Raw genomic sequence first — 27416 nt, 5'->3', positions numbered from 1 at the left:
ATGTGTTTTTGAGAGTACATCTGACGATACTGAGTAATTCTGGGCGATTTTTCTGTGTATTGGGTCCGGCCATGTGACTAGCTCCGGTCAGCTCATGGCAGTTTCACGGATGATTTATGTGTTTACATTCTACGCTAAAAGACATTCAAAATTACGTATTTGAGTATGGATTTCGCGTTGTGCAATCCATTAGGCATTTTAGTACAAGTTTGTGCGGCAAATTTGTTACTGTGTATGTATTACCCAAGCTCTGCTTGAAAGTTTCACATGCTGAAAATTGGTATATTTGCCGTATGTAAATGCCTTGCCACTACTTGTGTGTATTTGATTTATAAGCCACTTTTTGATTATTTTACTTTCCCAGTGTGTATAAGACAGTCAAGATACTTTGGCAGAGTATAGATGTTAGTCCCTTTGATTGGCGGTGTTGGGAAATTGTTTCGGTGAGAATTAGTTTATTCTTATGTCATTTTGTGTATATATATATTTCGATATGATGTACTTCCAGAGGACCACCCTGTGTGGTGGTTGTAGAGGCTACTTTTTGATGGGTATTTCTATGATATTGGTATAACAGTCAGGTACACATACTTAGTGATTTTTCTTTTGTGTATTTTTCAGTTAATCGTATCGTACTGTATCGTGACGTATTGTGTTAGATGGTCGATGCGCATTAAAGACAATATATCCCTGACGTTGAGCCTCCATGTTTTCATTGTGGTGAAAGGGACGTACAAAGCAGTTTTAAAAAGTAAAGTTTTCACATTTGATTTAAAAGCAGATAGGTTTGGTGACTGACGGATGCTGAACGGGAGATTATTTCAGAGAATAGGAGCTGCAACACTAAAAGCACGATCACCATAGTTCTTAGTACGTGATCGAACAGGACAGAGTTTAAACTGATCAGCTGACCTCAAGTTGCGATTTGGAACATATAATTTGGTCATATCTGAAAGATAAATTGGTCCAAGCCTATGAATGGATTTAAAAATAAGAACTAAAATCTTAAAAACAATACGTTCTGAAACAGGTAACCAATGCAACTAATACAAAATTGGAGTGATGTGAGAGGTGGTTTTGGAACGAGTTACAATTCTGACGGCAATATTTTGAATCCGTTGAATACGGCTGATTTGGTACTTAGGGAGCCCCAGTAAAAGTGAATTACACGAATCTATTCGAGATGTAATAAATGCATGAACTAATTGCTCTGTAGCGGGTTGAGATAAATATTTACGGACAAGTGCAATACGACGCAAATGAAAAGTGGCTGAACGGCAGATCTGTCCGATATGCGGTTTCGTTGTCAGACAAGAGTCAAGGAGGACTCCCAGGCTCTTAGCCTGATAATGGACGGGAATCAGAGCATCGCCAACAAGAATTTCTGTAATCCCCTGGCAGACAGATCACCCGAAGTAGCAGGAAAAATAACAAATTCAGTTTTATCATCATTTAAACACAAGAAATTTGCAGACATCCAAGACCTGACATCAGAAATACAAAGTTAAAGATTTGAAAGCATCCCAGCAGCATTATCTTTGGTAAAAGACAGATACAATGAAGAGTCGTCTGCGTTAAAAATATACAGACATCCATGGCTAGAAACTAATTCCCCTAATGGAGAAGTGTACATATTAAAAAGTATAGGTCCAAGAACCGATCCCTGTGGTACCCCAGTGTCAAGCGGATAAAATGGTGACTGGTGGAATTCACAAGTACACACTGGGTGCGATTGGAAAGATATGACTGAAACCACATGAGGACAGTATCCGAAAGACCAAACTGGTCTCTTAAACGATTAAGTAGAATAGTATAATTCACAGTGTCAAATGCTGCAGAAAGATCAAGCAATACAAGGAAAACATCCTTTTTCTCATCAAGAGCAAGCAAAATATCATTTGTTACCTTTAAGAGCAGAAGTAAGCCTCTTGGCAACAATGCGTTCTAGGATCTCCGACAAAAATGGCAAGTTAGAAACAGGACGGGAATTTTTAAGAACATCATGATCAAGAGACAGTTTTTAATGAGAGGTTTAACGACGGCTTCCTTGAAATGAGCGGGTACAACACCATACCGTAGAGAATTATTGAACATTTCAGTGATGTGAGGTAACAATACCAGGGTGTTTGAAGATCTTGGTTGGAATCGGGTCAAGGCAGCAGGTTGATGAAGGTGACGAACGAATCACCTTGTCAATTCCATCAACAGTTGTAGGTTTAAAGGCATCTAGGCGACATATTGGTTTCAATACAGTCACAGGCTGTAAATGATGGTAATTAGAATTTCCAGACACAGTACCAAGGTTCAAAGTTAGTGACTTGACGCGATTTAAGAAGAATTTAGCAAAGCGATGTGCTAATTCCGGAGAGTCATCATGTTTTGGTAGAATAGCGGAAGTATTATTATGACCAAATAGGCCCTTCACGACCTGAAATAACTATTTTGGTTACCTGCGCAATCATCAACATCTTCCAAGGCAAAAAGCTGTGAGTCTGATATGTCACTGTCACTATCTGTATTTTAAACAGTTTCCAAATAATTTATTATCTTTTTCAGAGTTTCCATGTTTTTTTGTTCCCCTCTCAGTACATCACAGGTAACTGCTTTGTCTTCTTTGTTTCCTTCGGTCGACAGATTTTGATGAATTATTGTTTAGACTTTATAGCTCCCAGTCGCTTGGCTTTTCTCGGAATCAGTTACATGGCTGATGTGGGCCATCGCGTTCAGTCCACGATCTTTGCGACAGCCTACTTCTAACGTGACAGTGTGCTGTTCTGTTTTGATATTATTTATGCCCACAAACTTGGAGAAAGTCTAGCATTTGTTCAGTTCTTAACAATAATGTACATATTTCGCACTTCTCAACCGACATTGAACCAAACCTGTATGGCCATTTAAGTGATCCCTTCTTGGACCATACTAGTCATCCTGGTATTTCTGTTGATATACGTCTTGAAACTGTAACATTCAACCATATTTCCACCGGGCCTCACTTCCAAGCGAAATTGTGCACTTTCACGAAGATGCATTTTTTCATAGGAAAATGCTGCATTTTGAATTCCCTTGTATCACCAAAAATACAAGGATATAAGGTTATTGAAGGGGTCAAATAGCCTATTTATAGGCCTTGGAACCCACCGCTCCTGGGGTAGGGACAAGCAAAGTGAGCTACGGTAACAGCGGTCGCTCAAGGACATGCTCCCTAGAGGAATACTCTGGCCACAATGCCATAATGCTCCCTGAGGGCTTAGGATACTTTACTACATAGTGTATATACTTCTTTATATTATTTTCAGAGTTATATACAAAAAAGGTATATTATGTACTTCTTCCTTATTACTTTTTGACATAAAACAAATTTAAGTTATTGAAACTTTCCATTTATATTCAAGCTTTGTGTTTTTCTATTCAGATAAGATTTGTACACCTTTTCCTGAAAACTGATTAGATATTAAAGCCCCAGTATTTGTAACTTTTAACAATTTTTTTCATATTTTTGATTAAAATGACATCCTCAGTATGTGAAAGTAGACCATAATTAATACTGAATCGCATGGTTTGCATGCCCAGCCCGCCTCACGATTAACAGTAAGGAGTGAAAAATGACTTCTTGTCCGGACCAGAAGTCAACTTTGTTGACACACGAAACGAAACTGATCACACCACCGCGCATGCTCAACCACATCTACGCAAGTTTTACTGTGGCGTCCGTAGAAACCATACGCTCTTCGAAAAGGTCTGGTCCATCGAAACTGGAGACTCAGCTAAAAACGCGCGAAAGTTGGGTGAAATACCGGAAAGATTAAATATGTAAGTGTTTACAGATTGTTCCGACTATAATGAGCCGTGCAAACAAACGTCTTGAACAGCTAAACTAACGACGGAGGCAGTCGATTGTAAGCTTCATGCAAGGCACCGCACGTTGTGACCGATGGTACGGAGATCAAGTTTGCTGAATGAATTGAGAGAGAAAACATATATGAATAAAAATTCAACACTTCACCATTGTAATCATTGAACTAGTCGTTTCTTCCATTATGGAGTATAATGAAAATTTCGTTGAAAATAAATGACGGGACTGATTCTGCTCCGTCTACTCAAACAAAGTTTTGTGTACGGCCAGGCTACGCTGCAGGCAACACAGCCTATCAACTTCGCATATCGTTGCCGTACAGCGTAATTGAAAACGCTCAGAAAGGAAAAATTATATCTTGAATGCAGTACAAAAGTCTTACTTATTAATTAGTCCCCACGGACACCGTCCGGGGGGACTTATAGGTTTGGTCATGTCCGTGCGTGCGTGCGTCCGTGCGTGCGTGCGTGCGTCCGTCCGTTCACGCAGATATCTCAGACATGCCCAGGTCAATTTCTTTCAAACTTTGCACAAGGATAGTACCCTACCCCATACAGATGCACGTCGATTTGTTTTACAATGCGATCAAATTTGGCCGTGTTAGAGGACTTTTTAGTTTTCACCTCCGTAGACTCCCATGTATAAGGCAGTCCATAGACTCCCATGTATAAGGCAGTCCATAGACTCCCATGTATAAGGCAGTCCATAGACTCCCATGTATAAGGAAGTCCATAGACTCCCATGTATAAGGCAGTCCATAGACTCCCATGTATAAGGCAGTCCATAGACTCCCATGTATAAGGCCAAGAAAAATAAAAATTTAGTTTCTCATCGTATTCATATTGCAAAAAGGATGCAGTGACACAGTTTTTAGTCCCCACAGATGAAATACAGGGGCTTATAGATTGGGTCATGTCCGTCCATGAGTCCATCCGTGAGTCCATCTGTTCACGCAGATATCTCAGATATTTTGACAAAATGTCACGTGACCTTGGTGACCTTTGACCTCAAATATATATATATGTCCATAACTCGGTAACCACAAGTGCTACACCCTTCATATATGGTATGATGGGACAGCTTATGACGCCACATATTGTACCTCATTAATTATGCACATATCTAATTTTGAGCAAGCCAATAGAGCTAGAGGTCTGATTTTTGGTATACAGGGATAACTTAGCAATACAATTTTTTTGACAAAATGTCACGTGACCTCGGTGACCTTTGACCTCAAACATACATATTTGTCCATAACTCAGTAAACACAAGTGCTACATCCTTCATGTATGGTATGATGGGACACTTTATGACGCCACATATTGTACCTGATTAATTATGTGCATATCTAATTTTGAGCGAGCCAATAGAGCTAGAGGTCTGATTTTTGGTATATAGGGATAACTTAGCAATACAGTTTTTTTGACAAAATGTCATGTGACCTTGGTGACCTTTGACCTCAAATATACATATTTGTCCATAACTCAGTAACCACAAGTGCTACACCCTTCATATATGGTATGATGGGACAGCTTATGACGCCAAATATTGTACCTCATTAATTATGCACATATCTAATTTTGAGCGAGCCTATAGAGCTAGAGGTCTGCTTTTTGGTATATAGCGATAACTTAGCAATACAATTATTCTGACTAAATGGCATGTGACCTTGGTGACCTTTGACCTCAAAGATACATATTTGTCCATAACTCAGTAATCACAAGTGCTACACCCTTCATATATGGTATGATGGGACACCTTATGACGCCACATATTGTACCTCATTAATTATGTGCATATCTATTTTGAGCGAGTCAATAGAGCTAGAGGTCTGATATTTGGTATATATAGCGATAACTTAGCAATACAATTATTTTGACAAAATGTCACATGACCTCGATGACCTTTGACCTCAAATATACATATTTGTCCATAGCTCAGTAACCACAAGTGGTACACCCTTCATATATGGTATGATGGGAGACCTTATGATGCTTCATACTGTACCTCATTAATTATTCGTATATCTAATTCTGAGCAAACCCATAGAGCTGGATGTCTGTCATACATATGCACATAGATTGTTTTATGATACGATCCAATAAGGCCGCCATGTGGCCATTTTATTACGATTTTTTCATGTCCTGAACTACAGCTCAGACATGTATCAAGCGAATTTATTCAAAAGTATTTTTATCACAGACCTAATGAAGAGGACTCTATCTCTTCTGAGGACCTGTAATCAAAGTACCCATTAACAAGTTGGGACTTTGTCATCAACGATGACTTGTTTTAAATGTATTTCAAAATAATATCGAACGTAACGGGTATCTAATCCTCACAAGGACTACAGTAGTACAACAAGTATTGGCTAGCTGCGATGCGATGGAAGTTCGAACACAAGAGAGATCCCGGCCTCATTGCAAAGTCGTCTCCCCTGCGCACCCGGCCCGACAGCAAACTAACCTCTTGGTTTGATTCTGTTGTTTACATTTTTGTATAAAATTCATGATACATATCTGACTTTCACAACTGTACAATTTGCTCAGGCTGTAGTCTACAGACGATCGGAGGAGCTAAGGCAGGCCCCAAATTTGCATGGACAATGCCCGGGACAATTATAGACGCAGCTCGATCATGAGAAAGTCGTTCACATAAACCTAAATGAAGTGATCAATACAAAACTTTTAAACATCACTGGTTTCTGAAATTTATGATGAACGTTTTCTGACCCACGGAATTTACACTGCGACGTTGTTTTTTGTGTGTTTGGCCAGCTACTAGACCTGTAAGGCTGTACTACATGGAGGTAGTAGACTGTACAAGTGCAGCGGGGCCGGGCCGAGATTGGTGTGGGGCCTGCAGCAAGGTAAAATTGACAGCGTCCATTGCAGAATGCCCGCGTGTTATCCTTTCTCGTTTGGGAGGAAATTTACCGCTGTATTCAGAATGCCTTTTTACCAGTATAAAAGCTCAGTAACTGATGCATCAAGAGCCAAGAGTCTGTAAATTTCTTAGCAGTAGCTCCATTGTTTTTTTCTAAATTTTCGCTGAGATACAGCAGTCCGTATACTGGTTCCTATCGTTCTGACTCAGGCGTTCACAGCTGTTTTGGGAGCCGTCATTAGGGGAGAACCATTTGATTTTTGGTGGGGGTATGGAGGAAATGGGTATGGGAGCAAATTTTTTTTTCCTGTCACAGTGACAGCAATTCTTTTTTTCTACTGTCAGAGCTGCATCAATTTTTTTTCCAAATGGAGTAGCAATGCAAATTTTTTTTCCTTTGTCATCAAGTTTGTGATGCGTTGTATATAAGGGAGCCGTAATTATTTACGGCCTGAAACTCAGAAATTTCAAGTGACACACCCCCCCTCCCCCCCGGTCAACCATGATGAATTTGAGTAACTCCCCTCTCTAACTCTGAAATTTTGACTGATCCCCCCCACTTAGAAAAGTTAAATACAAATACATGTATTTGTAAAATTTACAAAATACAGCAATTTAACAGTAAAGACCTTTGAAATCCTGATGTACTCTGCTAGACTATCATCAGTTATCTCATGATGGTTCAAAAAAGGTGAACCCATCAAAATGAAATTGCAAGTCACAATAAAATAAAGATATAAAAGCTCACGCAGTATCTAACCATATAGTATATTGTTTAATTTGGATGGGTATTATGACAAGGTTTTCACTAGAATATCTGACCTGGCAGAATTTTAAAGTACAGGGGGAGAACACGCGAGAGGCTTAGGGGGAAAGTGTCACAGGGGCTTTCCCGTATCTTGCATGGAAAGTTTAAGATATTGATGTGTGCAATGGTGCAGTCTGGTGCTATCTGAGAGGTGTTTTTTATTTTTTATTTTTACTAAGTGAAACTGTTAGAACACCTCAAGGGGGACAGCACGAGAGGGGGTTTCCCCCTCTCGTATTGGAAATTTTGGGAAAGTGATGTGTTTAATGGTGCAATCTGAGAGGAGTTTCAGGTTATTTTGCATTTGGTAAAACTGTTTGAAAATGACATTGAACACTGCAATATTTTTACATTTTATGCATGATCAGTGTTTGTGTCACAATATTCAACAACCAAACGATGACAATACATTTGTGAAAAACAGTTCTGTTTGCCAGAGACTGAAGATAAATAAATATACAGGAACGGAAAATTTGTGACCTTCTTGTGTCATTTCTCCAGCTGCCAGCTTCTAATGAAAAGCTTGAATATGGTATGTTTAACTGTCAAAATGGTCATTGAAGTGAGGTAAATGGAAACATGTCTCTGTGATAATAAAGGATGAATTCACAACAGTTCAGTTTTGTCCTAGATCCTGGGAAAATTTTGAGAAATTGATGTGCGCCACGGTGCAGTTTAGTGCAATCCGATAGGTATTTTAAATTTGTCTTTTACCAGTAACACTGTTAGAAAAGCCAAGGGGGGGGGGGAGAGCACGAGAGGGGGTGCCCCCCTCTCGCATTGAAAATTTTGAGAAATGGATGTGTGCAATGGTGCAATCTGAGATGTGTTTCAATTTATTTCGCCAAAATAAATTGAGTAACCCGTCCCCCTTCTTCCTCTCCACATTTTGAGTAACGCCCCCTGAAGTTTTCAATTTTTTTAGTGACCCTCTCCCTTGTATTTCATTACATTTGTTGTTCCTCAATTTTTCATTGTCAACTTGTACATCTTCCTAATATATTTATATTGAGAGAATACTATATTGATTTTAACACTAGTTTATTGACTCCTGTCTTGTGTTTTAAGATTTTCACAATTTACAGAAGTCAAAAAGTCCCCTTTAGATAGTGCCTGTGCCATTGAGATATTGCAACAGAAATCCTGAAATATGATTTCTTGGGTCAGGAAAGGGAAGGAAAACATTGAGTGCACTGAGGTGTAAGTAGACCTATGTAGTGCATGCTTATATCATAAGTGCTGGGAAAAAAACATAAGAATTGCTTGTGGTAAAAACATTTGCGCCGCCTATGCGGCGCGCCGGCAAAGAATACATGAGAATAGGGTTTCCAAATTTTGCTAATTTCTGGTGCATTGTGACAATTTTTTTTTCACTTCTGTCTGTTATGACAATTTTTTTTTCTCAGGCCATGGCAGGATCAATTTTTTTTTTCTTCTATCTCACCTGGCGACAATTTTTTTTTTTTTCAAAATCCTCCATACCCCCCCAGAAATCAAATGGTTCTCCCCCTTATTTACGATCTGGGGTCGGAGGAAGTACATTAGAAACTCCGAAATTTTGAGTCGCACCCCAGCCAACCATGATGACTTTGAGTAACCCCCTCTCTAACAGAAAGTTTTGCTTACCTGAGCCCATGTAATAATATGTAGATATAAAAGCTCACCTAATAAGCAGTCTCCGACCACATAGTATTGTTAAATTTGGATGGGTAGCATGTCATTATGGTATGGTATGTCCAAATGGTTGTTGAACTCAAGTCAAATAAAATATACATTTCTATGATAATATAAAGGATGAATTCACAACAGTTCAGTTTTGTCCTAGATCCTGTGCACTTATAGTGATGTCTGTCGAGAACATTTCTCCATGACCTAGCCTCTCCTTCCACCTCTGGTAACGGCTGTAGAAAAACTAGTATGTGACATCATCATCACCACTGTTGATCCTCATCTTCACTGTCGCTGGTGCCATTGAGTACATGAACAACGATATCATTCTCATCGTCACTACCTTCTCTTTCATAATAAGTATTGCTAGTAGTAGCACCTAACTGTAGTTTTTTGCCTTGCTTCATCTAGTTGATATTTATTTGTACTGTTATAGTATTTATTTTCTTGTTATTTAATATGTATCAGAGTAAGATGTATACAATGAACTAATTTTTATGTCATTGAGGACAGAGTAAGACAAAGAAAAAACATTTTGAGCACCCCCTTATAACTTTCAATTTTTGAATGACCCCCAGGTCGTAAATACTGACGGTTCCCTTACTTGCGGCCAAAGGCCATCGCGTTCACTGCATTCGACAGTCTACCATACATTGCCAAACTATGTTGCTTCGATTTCGCAATCATCTTGCCGCTAAAGCGACAATCAGCTGAAATTTATTACTTCAAGTTACTCAATTTTGATAGCTATTTGCCTACAGAAGTGAGCCAAGTGTATATAGTGTCGTCTTGATTTTACATCGTTACCCGGAGTTCTAAGTGACCAACCGCAGGGTGCGCATCGGTGCACTGCTGACTGCAGTTTGAATAATCCGTATATAACGCACACGGTACCAGAATAGAATGTTAGCCTCCTCTGCCAAAGTTCTGTATCCTCTGAAACACAGTAGCAGTACGTATTTGAACGGAGAAGAACAAAATAAAACCATCCGCAGGTCATTTAGCCGACGACCATGGGCGATTACCCGGGCAGTGTGGCGTGGCATGGCAAGGCCCCAGGAATGTTGCAGGCTCGATGATGTCATCAGTATCGGCGTTCTCGATCACGTGCACAGCCTACAAGTTGTCAACAAACTCGCGCGGCAATCCAACTCGATCGGGCAATATTTAGCGTTTGTATGTCACTACAGGAGCACAAATTTGGCTTATTTCTTTACTGAACAACATTTCACGATGGATGAAAGAGAATAATATGTAATTTCGAACATAAAAAAGGTTAAAAGTTACAAATACTGGGGCTTAACAGTAGTGCTGTACAACAACACAATGAGAACTTTTCAACGTATGCCAGGTTTAACATAAAGCTCTCACCTAATCATTGCCTTGCCTCAGCCAAAGGCTGATAGGAACTGTTCATTACCCTCAGACAGCTCAATTAACAAGAAGGCAATTTATTCAGATTTACAATGACTTTAGAGAATGAAATTATGCACAGCATCATTTTTATTTCCCAAAATAACACGTTTCGAACTAACTTGGGATAATTGGATCGTGAAGGAAGGTCATTTTGCACTGCAAATGTAAGATCATCTGCTTTAGTTACACACTTCTTTTTATGAGTAATTTGTAATATTGCAACATTCAGCTATAGGGCACCTAATACTTTTGAGAAATTTGAAAAATCTTAAGATCCAATTATCCCAAATTAGTTCCAATCGTGTTAGCTGCTTTTTGACGGGATGGATACTTATGAAAATCAGGTGACCCCCATGTTGTTTGAAAAGTACATGACTTTGCAGTTTTCGGTGACCCCGAATTTTGCCGGCTCACCCCGGCCGTAATCACTGAACGCTCCGAAGGCTTATGGAGCGGCTCAGAGACATTGGTTACCTATCAGGAGCGCCTGCGTACAAAGTCGAGTGTATGGAAATCGATGTATGCATTATGTTACAGTGAGACGTTTGCACGTCTTTACTCAGTCCCAAGAAAATAGGGATAAGTGACAGAAAAAATACAGTCTGTAAGGCTTTATGTCGGGCGGTGGCAAGTTAAGAGTGAAGAATACTTTGACCCTTTCTAAACAATTTTTCGAGCGGTTCTAGTCTTCACAAAGCTAGAGCGCCCCACCTAGAAAACAAGATTTGGTTGTGTTCAGGTTGTGTCCTGGTCTGGTTCCCTGACCCATTTCTACCGCTTGCTGCGCAGCTAACGAAAATTAGGCGAGCGGCAGGCTCACCTATTTTTCACACTTAATGTACCCACCTTACATACAGCCACATCATACATCATTTGAAAGCTTATTATCTCTACTTCAAGAAAATTGACGATGTGGAGCTGCCAAGTAGGGCCATAACCCCCTAATTTTCATAATTCACTTGGGTACTCAATTTGCATAAATGTGATATAAAATTAGGAAATTCATAGTTAAATACTCTAAACATACTTTTAAACTACCTAGTGAAATATCAAATGAAAGGTATTTCCATGTAGAATACAAAGTTGATATCCAAAAAGATATTTAAAATGATTTCACTGAAATATTTTCATATGTACATTGAAAGAAATATTTTCCCCTTTTGAAAAACAATATTTTAAAAATTTGAACAGACAGCCACATCTTATAGCCACATCATACATCATTTGAAAGCTTACTATCTCTACTTGAAGAAATAGACAACATTTAGCTGTCAAGTACGGCCGAAGCGCCTAATTTGCATAAGTCCCACGGGTGCTTAATTTGCATAAATGCGATATAATATTCGATATTTATTATTCACTACTTGAAACATACTTTAAAACTATCGAGTGATATATCAAATGAAAGGTATATGCATGTTGAATACTAAACAGACATCCAAAAAGATATTTAAGTTCATTTGACTGAAATACTGTCATATTTATATTGAATAAATATTTTCCCCTTTTCAATACAATATTAAAAAAAATAATACAAAAGCCAAATCGTACAGCATCATCATACCCCATTTTAAAGCTTACTATCTCTACTTAAAGGAAATTGATAATGTGGAGCTGTCAAGTGCGGACTCGGCCTTAATTTGCATATTTACATGGGTACCCAATTTGCATAAATGCGATATAAAATTAGAAATTTATTAACTACTATAAACATACTTTAAACTATCGAGTGATATATCAAATGAAAAGTATTTGCATGGAGAATACAAAATGGAAATCAAAAGAGATATTAAAATGATTTTACTAAAATGTCTTCGTATTAATGTAGAACAATATACTTTCCTCTTTTGAATAATGATATTTTAACAATTTTTAAGTGTTATTTTGTTCATAAAAAAGCATCTTTCTACAGAAAACCTGTGAAACAAAGGAAAATAATTGCATCAATGAGAAGGAAAGATATCTTGTCATTTTTCTATCTCTAAAATAAGTCACTGTATCAAATATAGGGTATATTGTGAAATATTTGTGCATGTTGCTTTCTCATACTGAATTCTCATAGAGAGAACAGAAAAGTATCAGGAATTTGTCATCCTTTTCATATGAAATGCAGATTTCATAATGGTACACTTTCACTTAGCAAACATCAAGATATCTCTGATTTATTAAAGTATGGCGCCTGAAGGGCGCGCCGAAAAACATGAAACATCCTGATATCTCTGATATATGCCTTGTATATTAAAGTCATGCACCTGAAGGGCATGCTGAAAAATATCTGATATTCTAAGTAATGAGCTTGAAGAGCACGCTGAAAAACATTGAACATACAGATATCTCTGATGTATGTATGCTTGATATGTTAAAGTTGGGCGTGCTGAAAAATATGACTGATTATTAAAGTTATGCGCCCGAAGGGCGCGCCGAAAAATACAACTGAATGATGAAATTTGTGGCTGACACTAGCATTTTAGGCAATGATGAGCCTGTGTCAAAATTCAAAAACACACTGACCCCCCCCCCCCTATTGGGCATTTCAAAAACATGGTGACCCCCCTATCACCAAAGTCAAAAACAGGGTGACCCCCCATGAATCCACCGCCCCCCAGGCTGAATAAACTGACCAGTCCCTAATTCGGGATAATTGGGTCTTCATATTTTGCAAATTTTCTAAAACGTGTTTTGTGCTCTATAGTTGAGTGTTGAAATACTTTTAAAAACAAGTAAAAAGAAAAGCAGATGAGCTTAGGGACGGTCAGTTTCTTCGGCCTGGGGAGGGGGGGGCGGCGGTGGATTATTTTTTGCCAACGTCAAAAGTGGCCGACCCCCCTTTTCCAAAGTTTGAAAACAGGGTGACCCCCCTATTCCAATTTTGGAAACAGGGTGACCCCCCGCATGCGACAAATGTAAACAAAAGGTGGACATAAATGTTATATATATATATATATATATATATATATATATATATATATATATATGTATATATATATGTATATATATTTATATATATATTATTTTACATACATTTATATTTTAACTTTCATTCTGTGTTTTAATGAAATTGTTGACATGTCAGTTGTAAGATAGGAATTTCAAAGTGTCAATCTTAAAGTTTGAATACAGTACATTTTGAATGAGCTGTGAATGTATTTCACACTTTCTATGCTTAACCAGATGTCCTGAACTGTTGTACAGAAATGGATGTCAATCATTAATATCAAAGAGGAAAAAGCAGTAAATCAAAAATTTTGATGGGTGTTAAGACTTGCCAGCCATCCAATTAAATCTCCTGAGGAGCCATAGAGAGGCGTTTTAGCCAAATCTGATGTGTGCAGTGTCTGAGATGACCTTTTCTTGTAACACTGAAACCATAAAAGCACAGCTAATAATGACAAAAACTGCCTTTTTAACTGTTATTTTGGTCATAAAAAAGCATCATTCTACAGAAAACCTGAGACACAAAGGAAAACAGTTGCATCAATGAGAACGAAAGATATCTTGTCATTTTTCTATCTCTTAAATAAGTCACTGTATCAAATATATATTGTGAAATATTTGTGCATGTTGCTTTCTCATACTGAATTCTCATAGAGAGAACAGAAAAGTATCAGGAATTTGTCATGCTTTTCATATGAAATGCAGATTTCATAACGGTACACTTTCACTTAGCAAACATCAAGATATCTCTGGCATATATTTCTGATTTATTAAAGTATGGCGCCCGAAGGGCGCGGAGAAAAATATGAAACATCCTGATATCTCTGATATATATGTTTTGTATATTAAAGTCATGCACAGGAAGGGCGTGCTGAAAAATGTCTGATATATTAAAGTAATGCGCTCGAAGAGCACGCTGAAAAATATTGAACATACAGATATCTCTGATATATGTATGCCTGATATGTTAACTTGGGCGTGCTGAAAAATATGTCTGATTATCAAAGTTATGCGCCCGAAGGCGCACCGAAAAATGCAACTGAATGATGAAATTTGTTGCTAACACGATGCATTTTAGGCAATGATGAGCCTGTGTCGAAATTCAAAAACACACTGACCCCCCCCCCAATTGGGCATTTAAAAAACATGGTGGACCCCCCCCCACCCCCATCACCAAAGTCAATCAAAAACAGGTGACCCCATGAATCCACCGCCCCCCAGGCCGAAGAAACTGACCAGTCCCTTAAATTCGCAAATTAAACCGACATTACTTAACCATCAAATTATTCCAAATTAGTTCCAATCTTGTTATAAATAGCTGTGTGTTGAATGGCCCTTTTGTATTATTAATGTCATTTTTGTTTCAAATTCTCTAGAAATCTTATTTTGGTGGGGACATCATTTGTTACTACATCTGTGTTACATCTGTATTTTCAGTTCAGTTATGTGGAATATGTAGACGGAAGGCACCATATTGCATTTATCGTATTTATTATTATATAATGAAGGAAAAGCAACTCAACACATCGTTCATATCTTCGTTGTCTGCATTTTGCGTATGATAATTTTATACATTGTCTGTGAATATTATGTTTGGCTGTTTTATATAAAGTGTTGATTAGCCATGGCTATTATTCCAGTTAACAGTAAAATACTAGCACCACTTAGGGTACCTCATGCTAAAAATACAAGTGAACAAAATGACACCTATCAGGAAAGTTCGTAGGCCGCCCAATTATAAGTGGATGATGCAGTCCAACCTTTCAAAGATCAGAATTCATTGACTATTTTCTCAAACAAATTGTGAAGATATAAATAAACACATACATCAAAGATACGACAGATTTTACAAGGAAAATTGAGACGATAAAAGTTCCGGCCAATGCGACATTGGTAACACTAGACATGTGTCATGTACACTAATACACAGTACAATGAAGCAATGGAATAAGTCGACAGAGCATTAAATCAGGAAAGATCATCAAATGATTGCATAATCAAAAAACCAACAACAAATACATGATAGCTATGCTGAAAATGATCTTGAAAAACAACACTTTCAAGTCAACAGTGAATTTTACCGTCAGGTATTTGGGTGCGGTACGGGATCTCCAGTTTTACAAGAAATTCCCGACATTACATTTCACAAGACAAAATGAGAATAATTCAGCAACACACTGAACAAATATCGCTCTGACTGAGATTCAGAGACGATGTATGATTCTCATTGGAACTCAACACGAGCTTAATGAATTCATATCAAACATAAACAAATGCATCATACTTTCAAATTTTCGAAAGCTCTTCTCAAGAAATCATATCGTTAGACCTCATTATCTATAAAGATCATCGGTGCAACAAAGAGAACATTCTCGACTTCAGAACACACACAAAACCAACAGATACATTGCGGTTCATGAAACCAAACGGCAACATTCAAGGGCCTTGTTAAACGCGAAACATTACGATACATTAGAACAATCATGCAACAACAAGACAATACAAAATACAAGATATTTTCGAGATAAAGGTAATGAAATGCGACAAAACGATTCTAAATGTTGTTTAATTATTACTAACTTTGGACAATCGGATGACATTTAAATGTTATTAAATTTTCATTAAATTCAAAACCTTGGAATCGTAAAGAGTAAAAGGGAACCAAAACAGTTTCAGGTCCCCTGTATGCAGATCAAAAACTCCAAGTACCCCTCTACTACAATCTCCCAAAATTTTCGAATCCAACCCGAATTCCTCCGCCCTTCACCGTTATTTGTGAGCGTAGCTTAATCACATACATAAGAAACGGAAATATAAACGTTACGATGATGCCTATCTTCACAAAACTTACAATAGTCCGATCTCCGATTCAAATTAGCATACACAAATACAGCCTGAACGAACAGTAGACATTCTAGCTTCCATACTTGAACAAACTGAGCTTCAGTGGAACAACTTGATTGATAACACTTACAATCATTCAATCAGTGCACATGTTTCACCAAAAGAAAATGAAGTTTTAGAGACTGATGAAGACAACTCTGTTCTCGAAAGGTAGCATCAAAGGATCGCAGTGTCACATTAGTCTTGCTTTCCCATAGGGCAGGACACGTAGATTAGGGCTACGTCTCGCCATAGCAAATCAACACTATAGATAAAACGGCCAAACATAACATAATATACACTTACAATATACACAATATCATACACAAAATTCAAACAACTAAGATATGAACGATGTCTGGAGCTACGTTCTCTTATTACATGTCACCATTTGTTTCTGCTGTCAAATTAATCTTCCCTGCACAGACCTTTGTTCCTGCCAAGGCAGCAATAAGTGTGGAAACCCTTTACTCATGACAATATAGGTAAAGAAGAGGATGATGAATTCCTAGAATTACTAGATTTACTCGAAATGACACTGTATCGCCATGAATGATTTGGATCGTGAATCTTGCCAATACTTTGACTGCAGCTTACTCTGACACATTGTTTCAGCTACAGAGCTACATTTCAACAACTACAATAGTGTCGTTCATGTGGATCTTTTTTATGTTTGCACTTAATAGTAATTGGTGATATTTTCCCAGCACATCTTTACGAAATAATGTTGGCGTTCAAATCATTTACCATATATGTTAAAATCAAAATGTTATATATATCCTGTTTTCATGGTTACAACATTACAAGAAAATGTTGGTATTCTTGAGTAACACTACAAAGTTTCCATATGCTGTGAATGGCTATATTATACTGCAAACAAAAGGCATATTCGAAGAATCAGCCTCTGACCTCTACAAGCTGGACATCGGTATTGGATAATATTGTAAACAAGAAGAGCTAGGTTTTCATATGTTTTAAAACATACATTCAACAAAAAAGTAATCATTTTCAGAACTAAATTCAGTTGTTTGTTCTCCATGTTTTATGCACTTTTTTCACATCATAATGCTTGTGGTTGCATTGAGAGGAAATATTTATTTCAACAGAAATATGAAAATATTTCAGTAAGATCACTTTAAATATCTCTTTTGATATCAATTTTATGTTTTACATGCAAATACCAATACCAAATACTATATATCACTCGATAGTGTAAAAGTATGTTCAGAATAGTTAACGATGAATTTTCTATTTTTGTATCTCATTTCTGCAAATTTCTTACCAGTGTAAATTGTGCAAATTAAGGGGTACGGCCTTCCTTGATAGCTCAACATTGTCAATTTTCTTCAATTAGATATAATAAGCTTTCAAATGACGTGTGATGTGGCTGTATGATTGGGCTGTATGTGTTAAAATTTTCGAAATATTATTATTCTCAAGGGGAAAATATTTTTTCCATATATAAATATGAAAATATTTCGGTGAAATCATTTCAGTATCTCTTTGGATATTCATTTTGTATTCTACATACAACTACCTTTCATTTGATATATCACTCGATAGTTTAAACGTATGTTTAGAAAAGTTAACTATAAATTTATAATTATATATCGCATTATGCAAATTAGGCATGCATGTTGATTATGTAAATTGGGGGGTTATGGCCCGAATTGGTAGCTCCAAATTGTCAATTTTCTTGAAGTTGAGATAATAAGCTTTCAAATGATGTATGATGTGGCTGTGTGTTGTGGCTGCATGTGTTAAAATTTTTAAAATATTGTTATTCAAAGGGGAAAATATTGTTTTCCATATAAATATGAAAATATTCCGTAAATCAATTTCAATATCTCTTTGAATATCCATTTTGTATTCTACATGGAAAGACCTCTAATTTGATATATCACCTTATAGTTTAAACGTATCTTTAGAGAAGTCAACAATAAATTTCAAATATTATATCGCATTTATTCAAATTGGGTACCCTTGTTAATTATGCAAATTAGGGGGTTATGGCCCTTCTTGCAGCTCCATATCGTAAAATTTCTTAAAGTAGAGATAATAAGCTTTCAAATGACGTATGATATGGCCGTATGTAAGGCGGGTACATTAAACTCCTAAAATAAGGCCCTTTTGTGTGATTTGCCGCTCACCTAAATAGGGTTCCTATTTTCGTTAGCAGAGCAGCCAGCGTTTGAAATGGGTCAGGGAACCAGACCAGTTGTGTCCTTCAAGTGCGACCTCAAATTTCATCACAGACGTTATCCTACTGTATCACTCTTTCCGTTTTTTTACAATAGATTTATTGCTTGCTCTGCGCTATCTCACTTTTCCCAGAACTTGGTTATGAAGAGCTCTATGCAAGGACAGTTGGAGAAACTGGTCGAGTTTGTCTTTATGTATTACACCGATACAGGTGCATGTAGAAAAGGGATGTAAACATCCAAGGAGTCTGGACATTTACAAATTAAAACATTTTACTAACGTTCACAAATCGTGTACCTTTTTCAACGAAATATAAAGAAGTGTATTTTTTAGTCTATGACAAAGACAGAGTCGCATTGCATCATATTGATGACGCAAAATTATATAGCAGTCGTTTTTTCAGTATTTGTAGCAAAGTCTTTTATTGGAGTAAGATTGATAAGGAAAGGACCTGCATAAAACCCACAGCAGTACCAGGGGAAACGAATACTTCATAATTCAACATTATCTTTATTAAAAACATATTTTTGCGGTACTTTGGCCGTTTATATCAGTATTGCAGCTGATTGGAAAATAAAATTTGAGGAAGTGAGAAACATATACGTGATAACTTTACTGTACGTAAATGATAAATACAATTTGGGCCATCAAAAATAATTGTGACATCAACATAAATTGAACTAACAAGAAGGGGTACAGCTGAAAACCAATGACGTCATATAAAAGTTTGACAGGGAATGTGAAAAATAGTTATGACACCCAGAAGCATTAGAAAAGAAAGGAGAAACACGAAGACAGTAAGAAATGTATACATTTACGGGTACTAAGTAAAGGCGAGTACTATTTCGAATGCGTTGGTAATTTTGGAAGTGAATGAATATGCTAGGATGCCTTTTCATGTTAATTGTACATGAGAGAGAGATAAAAGGAGTATTACTTCTTACCATCAGAGACATCGGGAAAGTAGAAGAAAAACAAGGCTCACTTTTATTCGAAATTTATACTTTCAGCAAGAAACTCTCATTGGAGAATATACTCAAAACTTGTGACCTCATTATTATCAGGTGATATTCAACTTAAGGACCATTTATCTCATCGTATCTTATATAATATCTTACATGATATAATTTCTTCTCATATTATATCTTATTGTAACATTTCATTTTTTTCGACATATTTAACGAAATGACTGACTAAAAGAACAAAAACAATACACATTTGCAATCTGTAAGAAACAAACTCAAGCAGTACTTTGGAGAATCGAGCAGCAGGAAGATTTACATGTCCGTTTCTTGGTATGTTGGCAGATTATCAAAAGTGCCTCTCAAATTTTTTTTTCAAAAATCTTTATGTGAAGTTTTTGAATAATTTTGAGGTTTGCGTATCATGATCACTCGTAAAACATAAAGGGCTAGCAAAATATACATATCTAGACTAAGTGCGGATTGTGTTTTTAAATTAAAACTGTCAGCAGACATTCACTGTAACTTTTACATTGATTTTGCTGCTTCGTACAACATTTTACGAAAGTAGAACAGAGATAAATTCATTCCATGGCAAAAATATCATAGTCAAGAGTCAAGTCAACCGATCTCTTGAAATGAAAGTTTAAACATAACTGCTGGCGGGACGCTCTGTTCTCTTATGACCATAACAACCTCTGACGTAATATCTCACTGGTTTTGAATGTCATTTCCGAAATGTATACCGAAATGAAACATGAAATATGCTTTCTAGCATTTTTCTCTGTCAAACGTGTCAATGTTTTTCAAACCAATATATAATTTTATTATTCCTCCGTATATGCTATGTCTTTTTTTTCTAAGTACTCTTTGAGTATCTGTGCGGCAGCTGAGAGAGGGATTTCACTCAATTTTACAAATATGTCAGTTAAAGAGACATTGAGAGACATCAATATTTCTAGCAACCTTTCACCCGGGGCATTTGTCGCATTTTCCCTAATGACTTCTTCTTTAATCTCAAAAGCCCTTGCCAGCAGTTTCCAGCCATGGTTTTCTTCTAACACTCGTACTAGGTTGTCTCTTGTGTCACGGTCAGCCTGACACAACATTAGCGAGTTCGCTGCACCGGCCTCTGAAGTCATAAAATAATAACAGCCAGGCTGAAGTGTTTCCTGGATCGGTAGAAATTTGTTAGCCTACAGACGAGCAAACGAAAATCGAGACAAATATGAATATTTATGCCAGTATGAACACTGACAATTATTACACCAACCATATGAACAGCGGCCTTTTAGTAATAATGAGAAGAAATTTAACGTTAATAATTAAAACAGTATCAAGATTATCTTTAGGTTATTAGCAGTTCTCGCATCCTTAGAAACAATGTTATTTAACACTGTTATTAGAGTCTGATTTGCTAAGAAAACTGTGTTTTACTCGGTACATATCGCATTTGCAAACAAGTTGTCTCCATAGATTCCCTTCGAGAGGTGGGGGAAGAGGGTAAACATGTACTGGCTCATGCACGAAATTATTCGCTACAAATAATATCATTTTCACAGAAAGCTTCATATTTACTATAATGATGTTGTAATGATTTACAGTAATGATGATGGTTACGATGACGATAATGGTGATGATGATGACGACGACGATGACGATCATGATGATGATCATCATCGTCATCGTTATCATCAGGCTTACTTCTTCTGCAGGGATTGTAGGGGTATTGGTGACAGCGATGTGCATTTCCACGTGATTTCGCCCGTCTGGTGAATTACCCTGATAAACGTATATACTGTAAGTGCAAGAACCTGTGTCTTCTCCACATTTGGTCAGCAGAAAACTCTTATTACTGACACATATCTCGTGCGAAAGGGCTTCTATATTCATGGTCTGAAAATGCATAACAACATATATCGTTACTACAGAAAGGGTATTTTATACCCATTTGCAAAGAAAAGTTCTGACATTAGGTAGTACTGTCTCTGACGTTTCTCAACTATATATATATATATATATATATATATATATATATATATATATATATATATATATACATATATATATATATATTTACCTAAATATGGAGTTGCTATATATTCATTGGCAGATAACTTTAGATATATATAACGATCAAGTAGACAGTAGTGATTAAGTACCTGTTGATCGTGACCCCTGCATTCATAGCCTCCTCGTACATCCTTAATATTAACATGCAGGTCGGCGTTTCCATGGAGAGTAACATATTTTGTAGCATCACTGAGCTTCCCGTTCAGACGTCTCTCTTCGAATTCAATACGCTGAGTGAAATAGCGAATGATTTAGATTAAATTCTGCGGTAAAAGCATGCCACATTCAAAAGGCAATCAGAGCGTAAGGGCTGAAATCAGTAATTTAAGACTTCGAAATATTACACCACAATAATATTAACTTACAGTCAAAAGAAAAGTCATAATTTTTCGATAAGAGTCACATCAGTACTAAATGGCAGATGATTGGAGCTTATTTTCCGTCATAATCTTTAGGTTTTGATGTTAACTTTATGAAACAACTTTTAATACGGCATCGCAACACTAGCAAGTCAAGCAAGTATAAAGTTTTAATCATATTTGCAATTATAGACGAAAAATTACAATTTTGTATTACATTAATTTCGCGTTTGAAATAATGCAATTTTTATTGTGGCAATACTATGTTCCTGAAAGTTTAAGTTTATTGTGATCCCTGGGGAAAGTCCAAAGGAAGTGGTTCGGGCTAGGCACTCCAAGTCGCATTGCACCACCGATAAAGCTACACTGGGAGACTGCAGGCGCATTCCAGTATTGGCCATGGACATGAGAAAATAGAATGTATGTATGCGCATGAAAATGTCTTAACTATCCCTATATATATACGTATTTATGACATTTACCTCTTTTTCATCAGGATTCGCGTTGCCGATGTATATCCTGACGCGTATAGGCATTCCCGGCGAAATATATGTATGGAAAGCCATTACACCAAGCAATAGACACTCGCAGGGACCATTTAACTGTCGACTGACACATGTGTACTTTGTAAAATGTCTGGTGAAGATAAGACATCTATTCCCATGGATAACAGTTCTGATGTCTTCATCACTACACTCAGTCCACTTATCCTCTTCGCCCTCGGTACCATTGGTTGATGGTCTTGAAAGAATCGTCAGCGGAGAAGGTTGGTTTTTGTCATACAGTACGCAGTGAGAAAAGGAGAGAATCACTGGTTTGTTGAACTGGGTTCCTGGTGGACCACAGACAACAGTTGGACTGACTCTCCTCTTCCCATCTATTGAACTGCATCTATCGGCGTCCTCCCAGCTAACTCCCACATAGAGGTATTTACATTCGCCTTCACGCACAGCTCTCTCCGGGATGACAAGCGTTATGTCGGTGTTTGGTACACTGATGAAATGCTGTTGGTGGTCTACGTGAACTTCGCGAATTATACCTTTCTTCAACATGTTACGGAACCCTACTATTAAAGATATTAAAAAATCAATCGACACTTATTTTATTTTCCACTTGCTGCAACTATGTGATTAGAATAAATTAGGGGAAAAATCTTAAAGATTTCATTTCGACACGATTTTGCAAGAACAGCTATCCTCAAATCTATTTATTAGGAATATTTCATTTGAGAGAAGGTAAGCCTTAAGGAAGCCTTGTTAGGTTTGGTTATGTTGAAGACTTGGCCAATTTGATATTAACACTTTTCCAATAGGTAGTGATCAATGATATGATTAACAAAACTTAATGCAAAATACAAATAAAAATAACGCTGAATTTATTTTTGCCGTAATGGTTTGTACATGTCCAAAATTCACCCAATTGCCACAAAATGACACCATTTCAATTGCTAAATTTTCCAGTTTCTACAACAGGAGGCCTGACCACCCTCTGCATGACCACTGCGTGGTTGCATCGCTCAACTTCATATTACAAGCTATCCCTTTTTCCAGTATCGCTGAAAAGTGATTTTGAAATTTCATATACTGGTTTAAGCTTATTGCTTTTCTATGTCCCTGCACTCAGTTTCAATCGCACCACCCAAGAACCTGTTATAGTGTTAATTACCAATACGCATGAAGCATGCCCATAGAGCCAACTCGACATGACAAACATGTTTCTACAAGAATTGTCGAAAAGTCCTTTATTAATTCGACCTGTAAAATGACTTGGTAGGAGTTTCTTTTAAGGTGGAGCTGCATGTTGCCAACACAGTTTTTTTCAAAGCAATATTTCTCATCAAAGATGACAAGGAAACCCCCTCATACTATATATTTTCAAAAAGCAGAGACTCTAAAGTTTAGTATGGTAGCAATACTTTACTCGAAGGATGAAGTGGGTGTATATTTGGGGTAAAAACCTCAATTTTGGTATTAATGATAAAATTAATTTAAGTAAAAAACTTGATATTTTCTGAAATGTAATATTTCACTTGAAAGAAGAGTATATGTAGAAAAAAACGACTATTTTATTTTGCATTATCTATCCTCATTCTAAAATGGCAAGGGTTGAAAGACTGACACTCAAAAAAGTGATTAAAATCATGATTAGCAAAATTAAAATGCCTCTTATTCAAAATGTGAGAACTTTATTGCCAAACAAAATAGTCTTTTGTTATATAGCATTTAAAGAACATAATGTGAAAATTTCAGAAAATTTGACCCAGCCAGAGTGGAGTTAAATTCTTTGGAAATTTTGAAATTGGAGGGGAAAAGAAGCCAGGAAATCGGGTGATTTGCATACATTTGCATAAATTAACACTTCTTTATCATGCAACTTTAGACTGTTTGACAAGCTAATAGGTGAACCCAACAATATTTCAAACTTTGGTTAACAAATTAATTGAAATTGATGGATATTTGCAAAAAAGTGATTTTTTAGCAAAATACGCCGTTTTGGGTGCAGCGCCCCCTTAATTTGACTATTTGAATTTTAAAGCAAGACGAAAGCAAGTGTAGTTCAGATTAGTCGAGCTTCAAAGGGAATCAAGAGAGCCCGATCCAAATTAGTCGCCGCGCGCTCAAGGCAAATGCATTTCACTGCAAAGAGAATGTCCTTCATGAGAGTTGCGTTGCAACTTTGACTCAAAGCATTTGAGTCAACCTCAGTTTCATTGAAGTTCGCGCGATTTGGATTGAGATTGGCTCAAGGCGGATGCATTTCACGAGTTGCATTGAGGTTGGTGAGAGTTGCATGGAGGTTGGTGAGAGTTGCATGGAGGTTGGTGAGAGTTGCATGGAGGTTGGTGAGAGTTGCATGGAAGTTGGCTCAAAATGTTAAGTGTTAATTTTGGTCTGGATTACGCGCCATAGATAAGCCTATTATTTTTCATTCAGTCACTGCAGACTCTTCATGCACGTGGAGGGCATATTGCCATGAAGCTTGTCTGGGTTTGAATAATTCAGTATAGGGGTTACTGCTTCTTACTTCATGGGATTCAAAAGACCTATCGAGAAAGTGTGACAATAACAGAAAAATGCAGCTATAAAATGTTGACGTTATAACAATTATAATGTTCAGCTTGCTTAATCTGATTTGTCAGTAATCACAACTATGAACTACATCTCTTGACTTAATTCGGACTCTTAGTTCTCAGAATCACTTACCATTATGATTCACAGTCGTCTTTTTTAACGCGTGGTCAGTAGAGTCTCTTGAAGCGGACATCCCAGAGTCTTCTTCCGTTTCACTGTATTTGAATGCAGGCCACGTCTTTCTATGTTTAACTACAAAGAAAATGTAAAAGTGACGGGAAATGATAAAAAAGATAAACTCTATTTCGATTAGCGTGTGCACTGTACTGCTGTTTTTCTGCACAGTGTTAAATTTCCCTAAAATTTTTTTTAAACAATATATCAGAGCTGATATTATTACTAGTTTCACCGAAAACATATAGAAGTTGGCACTCATCGGTTACTTTGATGTTTTGTTGCTTATATCAAGTAAAACTATTATGGGTTATAAAACATATCAGTACTGATTTTCTGTTGTTAGACTTCCCAGAAATAGACGTTTTAAATATACAATCTTCACTATTACTTTTCCTAAGAGTATGTTAATTAATTGACCAAAACAGTAGTTTATTTAAAATATGAGCATGTATGCTTGTTTCCATTGTCTTTTAAAACAGACCGGACATGTTAAAGCACTTAAGAATGCATATATATATATATATATATATATATATATATATATATTTAATATATACATATTTTGATAATAATTTATTGTTTAAAGACCACTACACATCTTGTCTCAGTGGTCTGTACATTACAGAAAATTACAGGAAGAAATAAAAAAATTCGAAGAAAACACAAGATAACTCAGAGGAAAGAGTGTAATCAAAACCAATCGATAAAAACAAGCTAGCTTAAAATCTAGAAATCTAGAATAAAGGATCCCCCCTAAAAACAACAAAGAAGGTATTTTTAAAAAATCTCACTAAAAATGATAAAAAATAAATAAAATATAAATAAAATATAAAAAATGCAGATAAAATTATATCCGAGTCAGCAGTAGCATTGGCGAAAAATAATGGTTTTAAGAGACTTCTTAAAAAGAACGAATTTCTTTATCATCCGAAGTTCGGGCGGCAAACTATTCCACAGTTTAGGGGCATACACGCTAAAAGCTCTGTCACCATATGTTCTAGAAAGTTGTTTCCCGTGATCTTTGACAGAAAAGGGATTCAATCTTACACCGACACTCCTTCTCGTATTATGTACTGGGCTATCAATTGTTACTAGTTCTGATAAGTAATTTGGAACCAATTCACCTTGATGGACAATTTTAAAAACCAGACAAAGAATTTTAAAACGGATTCGTTCTTCTACTGGGAGCCAATGTAACTCCTTGAGTATAGATGTCATATCAATGTGGCGGCCCATCTTCCGTCAGTTACCAAACGAGCAGCAGAGTTCTGAATGTGTTGAAGCTTGCTCAATTTATATGCAGGTAGGCCAAAAAGTAGACTGTTACAATAATCTAACTTCGACGTGACAAAAGCGTGAACCAATTTTTCAGCACTTGACTGGTCCAACAATTTTCGAATTTTATCATTATTTATCAATTTATTTATAGATTTTTATTAATTATTTGGCATTGGATTTTACCCTGTGTTATAACTTCTTTTTACCTCGGTATAATTTAAGCATAATCTCTATTCTCTGGATTTAAGGGTAATATATAGGCTTGTATATAGACTGATATTTTAAGGCGTCGAAAGATATATCCGATGGCGGCAGCACATCAACCGGATGAAAGACAGAGTGTAAACGCAAACATCTGTGGCGAACTTTAAAGATCCGCTCATTGTTCGTTTTTTCATGTCATTTTCGGTAAACTGGAAGCATTCTTACCTGATAATCATAGCTATTAATATCATACCCGTCAAACAGCTTTTGCTGCCTAAGAAATATGCGTCACATCTAATGAGAAGTAAAACTTAATGACAAATATGACAAATATGTTCGGGTCCTGTAACGTCATTGTATTTTCATTCTCTTACAAAAGAGAAAATAGGGGAACAAAATATCCTTTTTCCGTTTGAATTTGTCAATTAATCGACATCATGTCATCCCGATGGACCGACTCTTTCTTACTGTCTTTGTCGATCAATCGAAGTACTTCAATCCTTAATGTCTTTCCTAATTTTTCTGATCGCTGTATCGTTAAATGCCGCTTTTGACAATCGAATAGTCAGGGTATTAAGGATGATAGAACGAGCTATCTGACAGTATTTTTGAATGTTTTTTAGTCTCAAGATAAATTAGTGT

The 27416-nt window shown here is 36.7% G+C and overlaps 1 protein-coding gene across 1 annotated transcript in view; it reads right to left on the bottom strand.

The window, feature by feature from the left end:
* Window positions 1-23104, bottom strand: part of LOC139132285 (UNC5C-like protein) — a 123234-nt gene extending 100130 nt beyond the window's left edge. The window contains exons 1-3 of the mRNA XM_070698674.1: window positions 22527-23104; window positions 21775-21915; window positions 21317-21508 (exon numbers count right to left, since the gene is read on the bottom strand). Coding sequence (XP_070554775.1) covers window positions 21317-21508; window positions 21775-21915; window positions 22527-23096 — 903 coding nt within the window. The 5' untranslated portion in view covers window positions 23097-23104. The remainder of the gene's footprint in view (window positions 1-21316; window positions 21509-21774; window positions 21916-22526) is intronic.
* Between the last annotated feature and the right edge of the window lie 4312 nt (window positions 23105-27416).

The sequence above is a fragment of the Ptychodera flava genome, chromosome 4, assembly GCF_041260155.1.
Source record: "Ptychodera flava strain L36383 chromosome 4, AS_Pfla_20210202, whole genome shotgun sequence".
In the NCBI taxonomy this organism is placed as follows: Eukaryota; Metazoa; Hemichordata; class Enteropneusta; family Ptychoderidae; genus Ptychodera; species Ptychodera flava.
The sequence above is the reverse complement of the archived record's forward strand: the minus strand, read 5'-3'. Positions and strand labels throughout refer to the sequence as shown.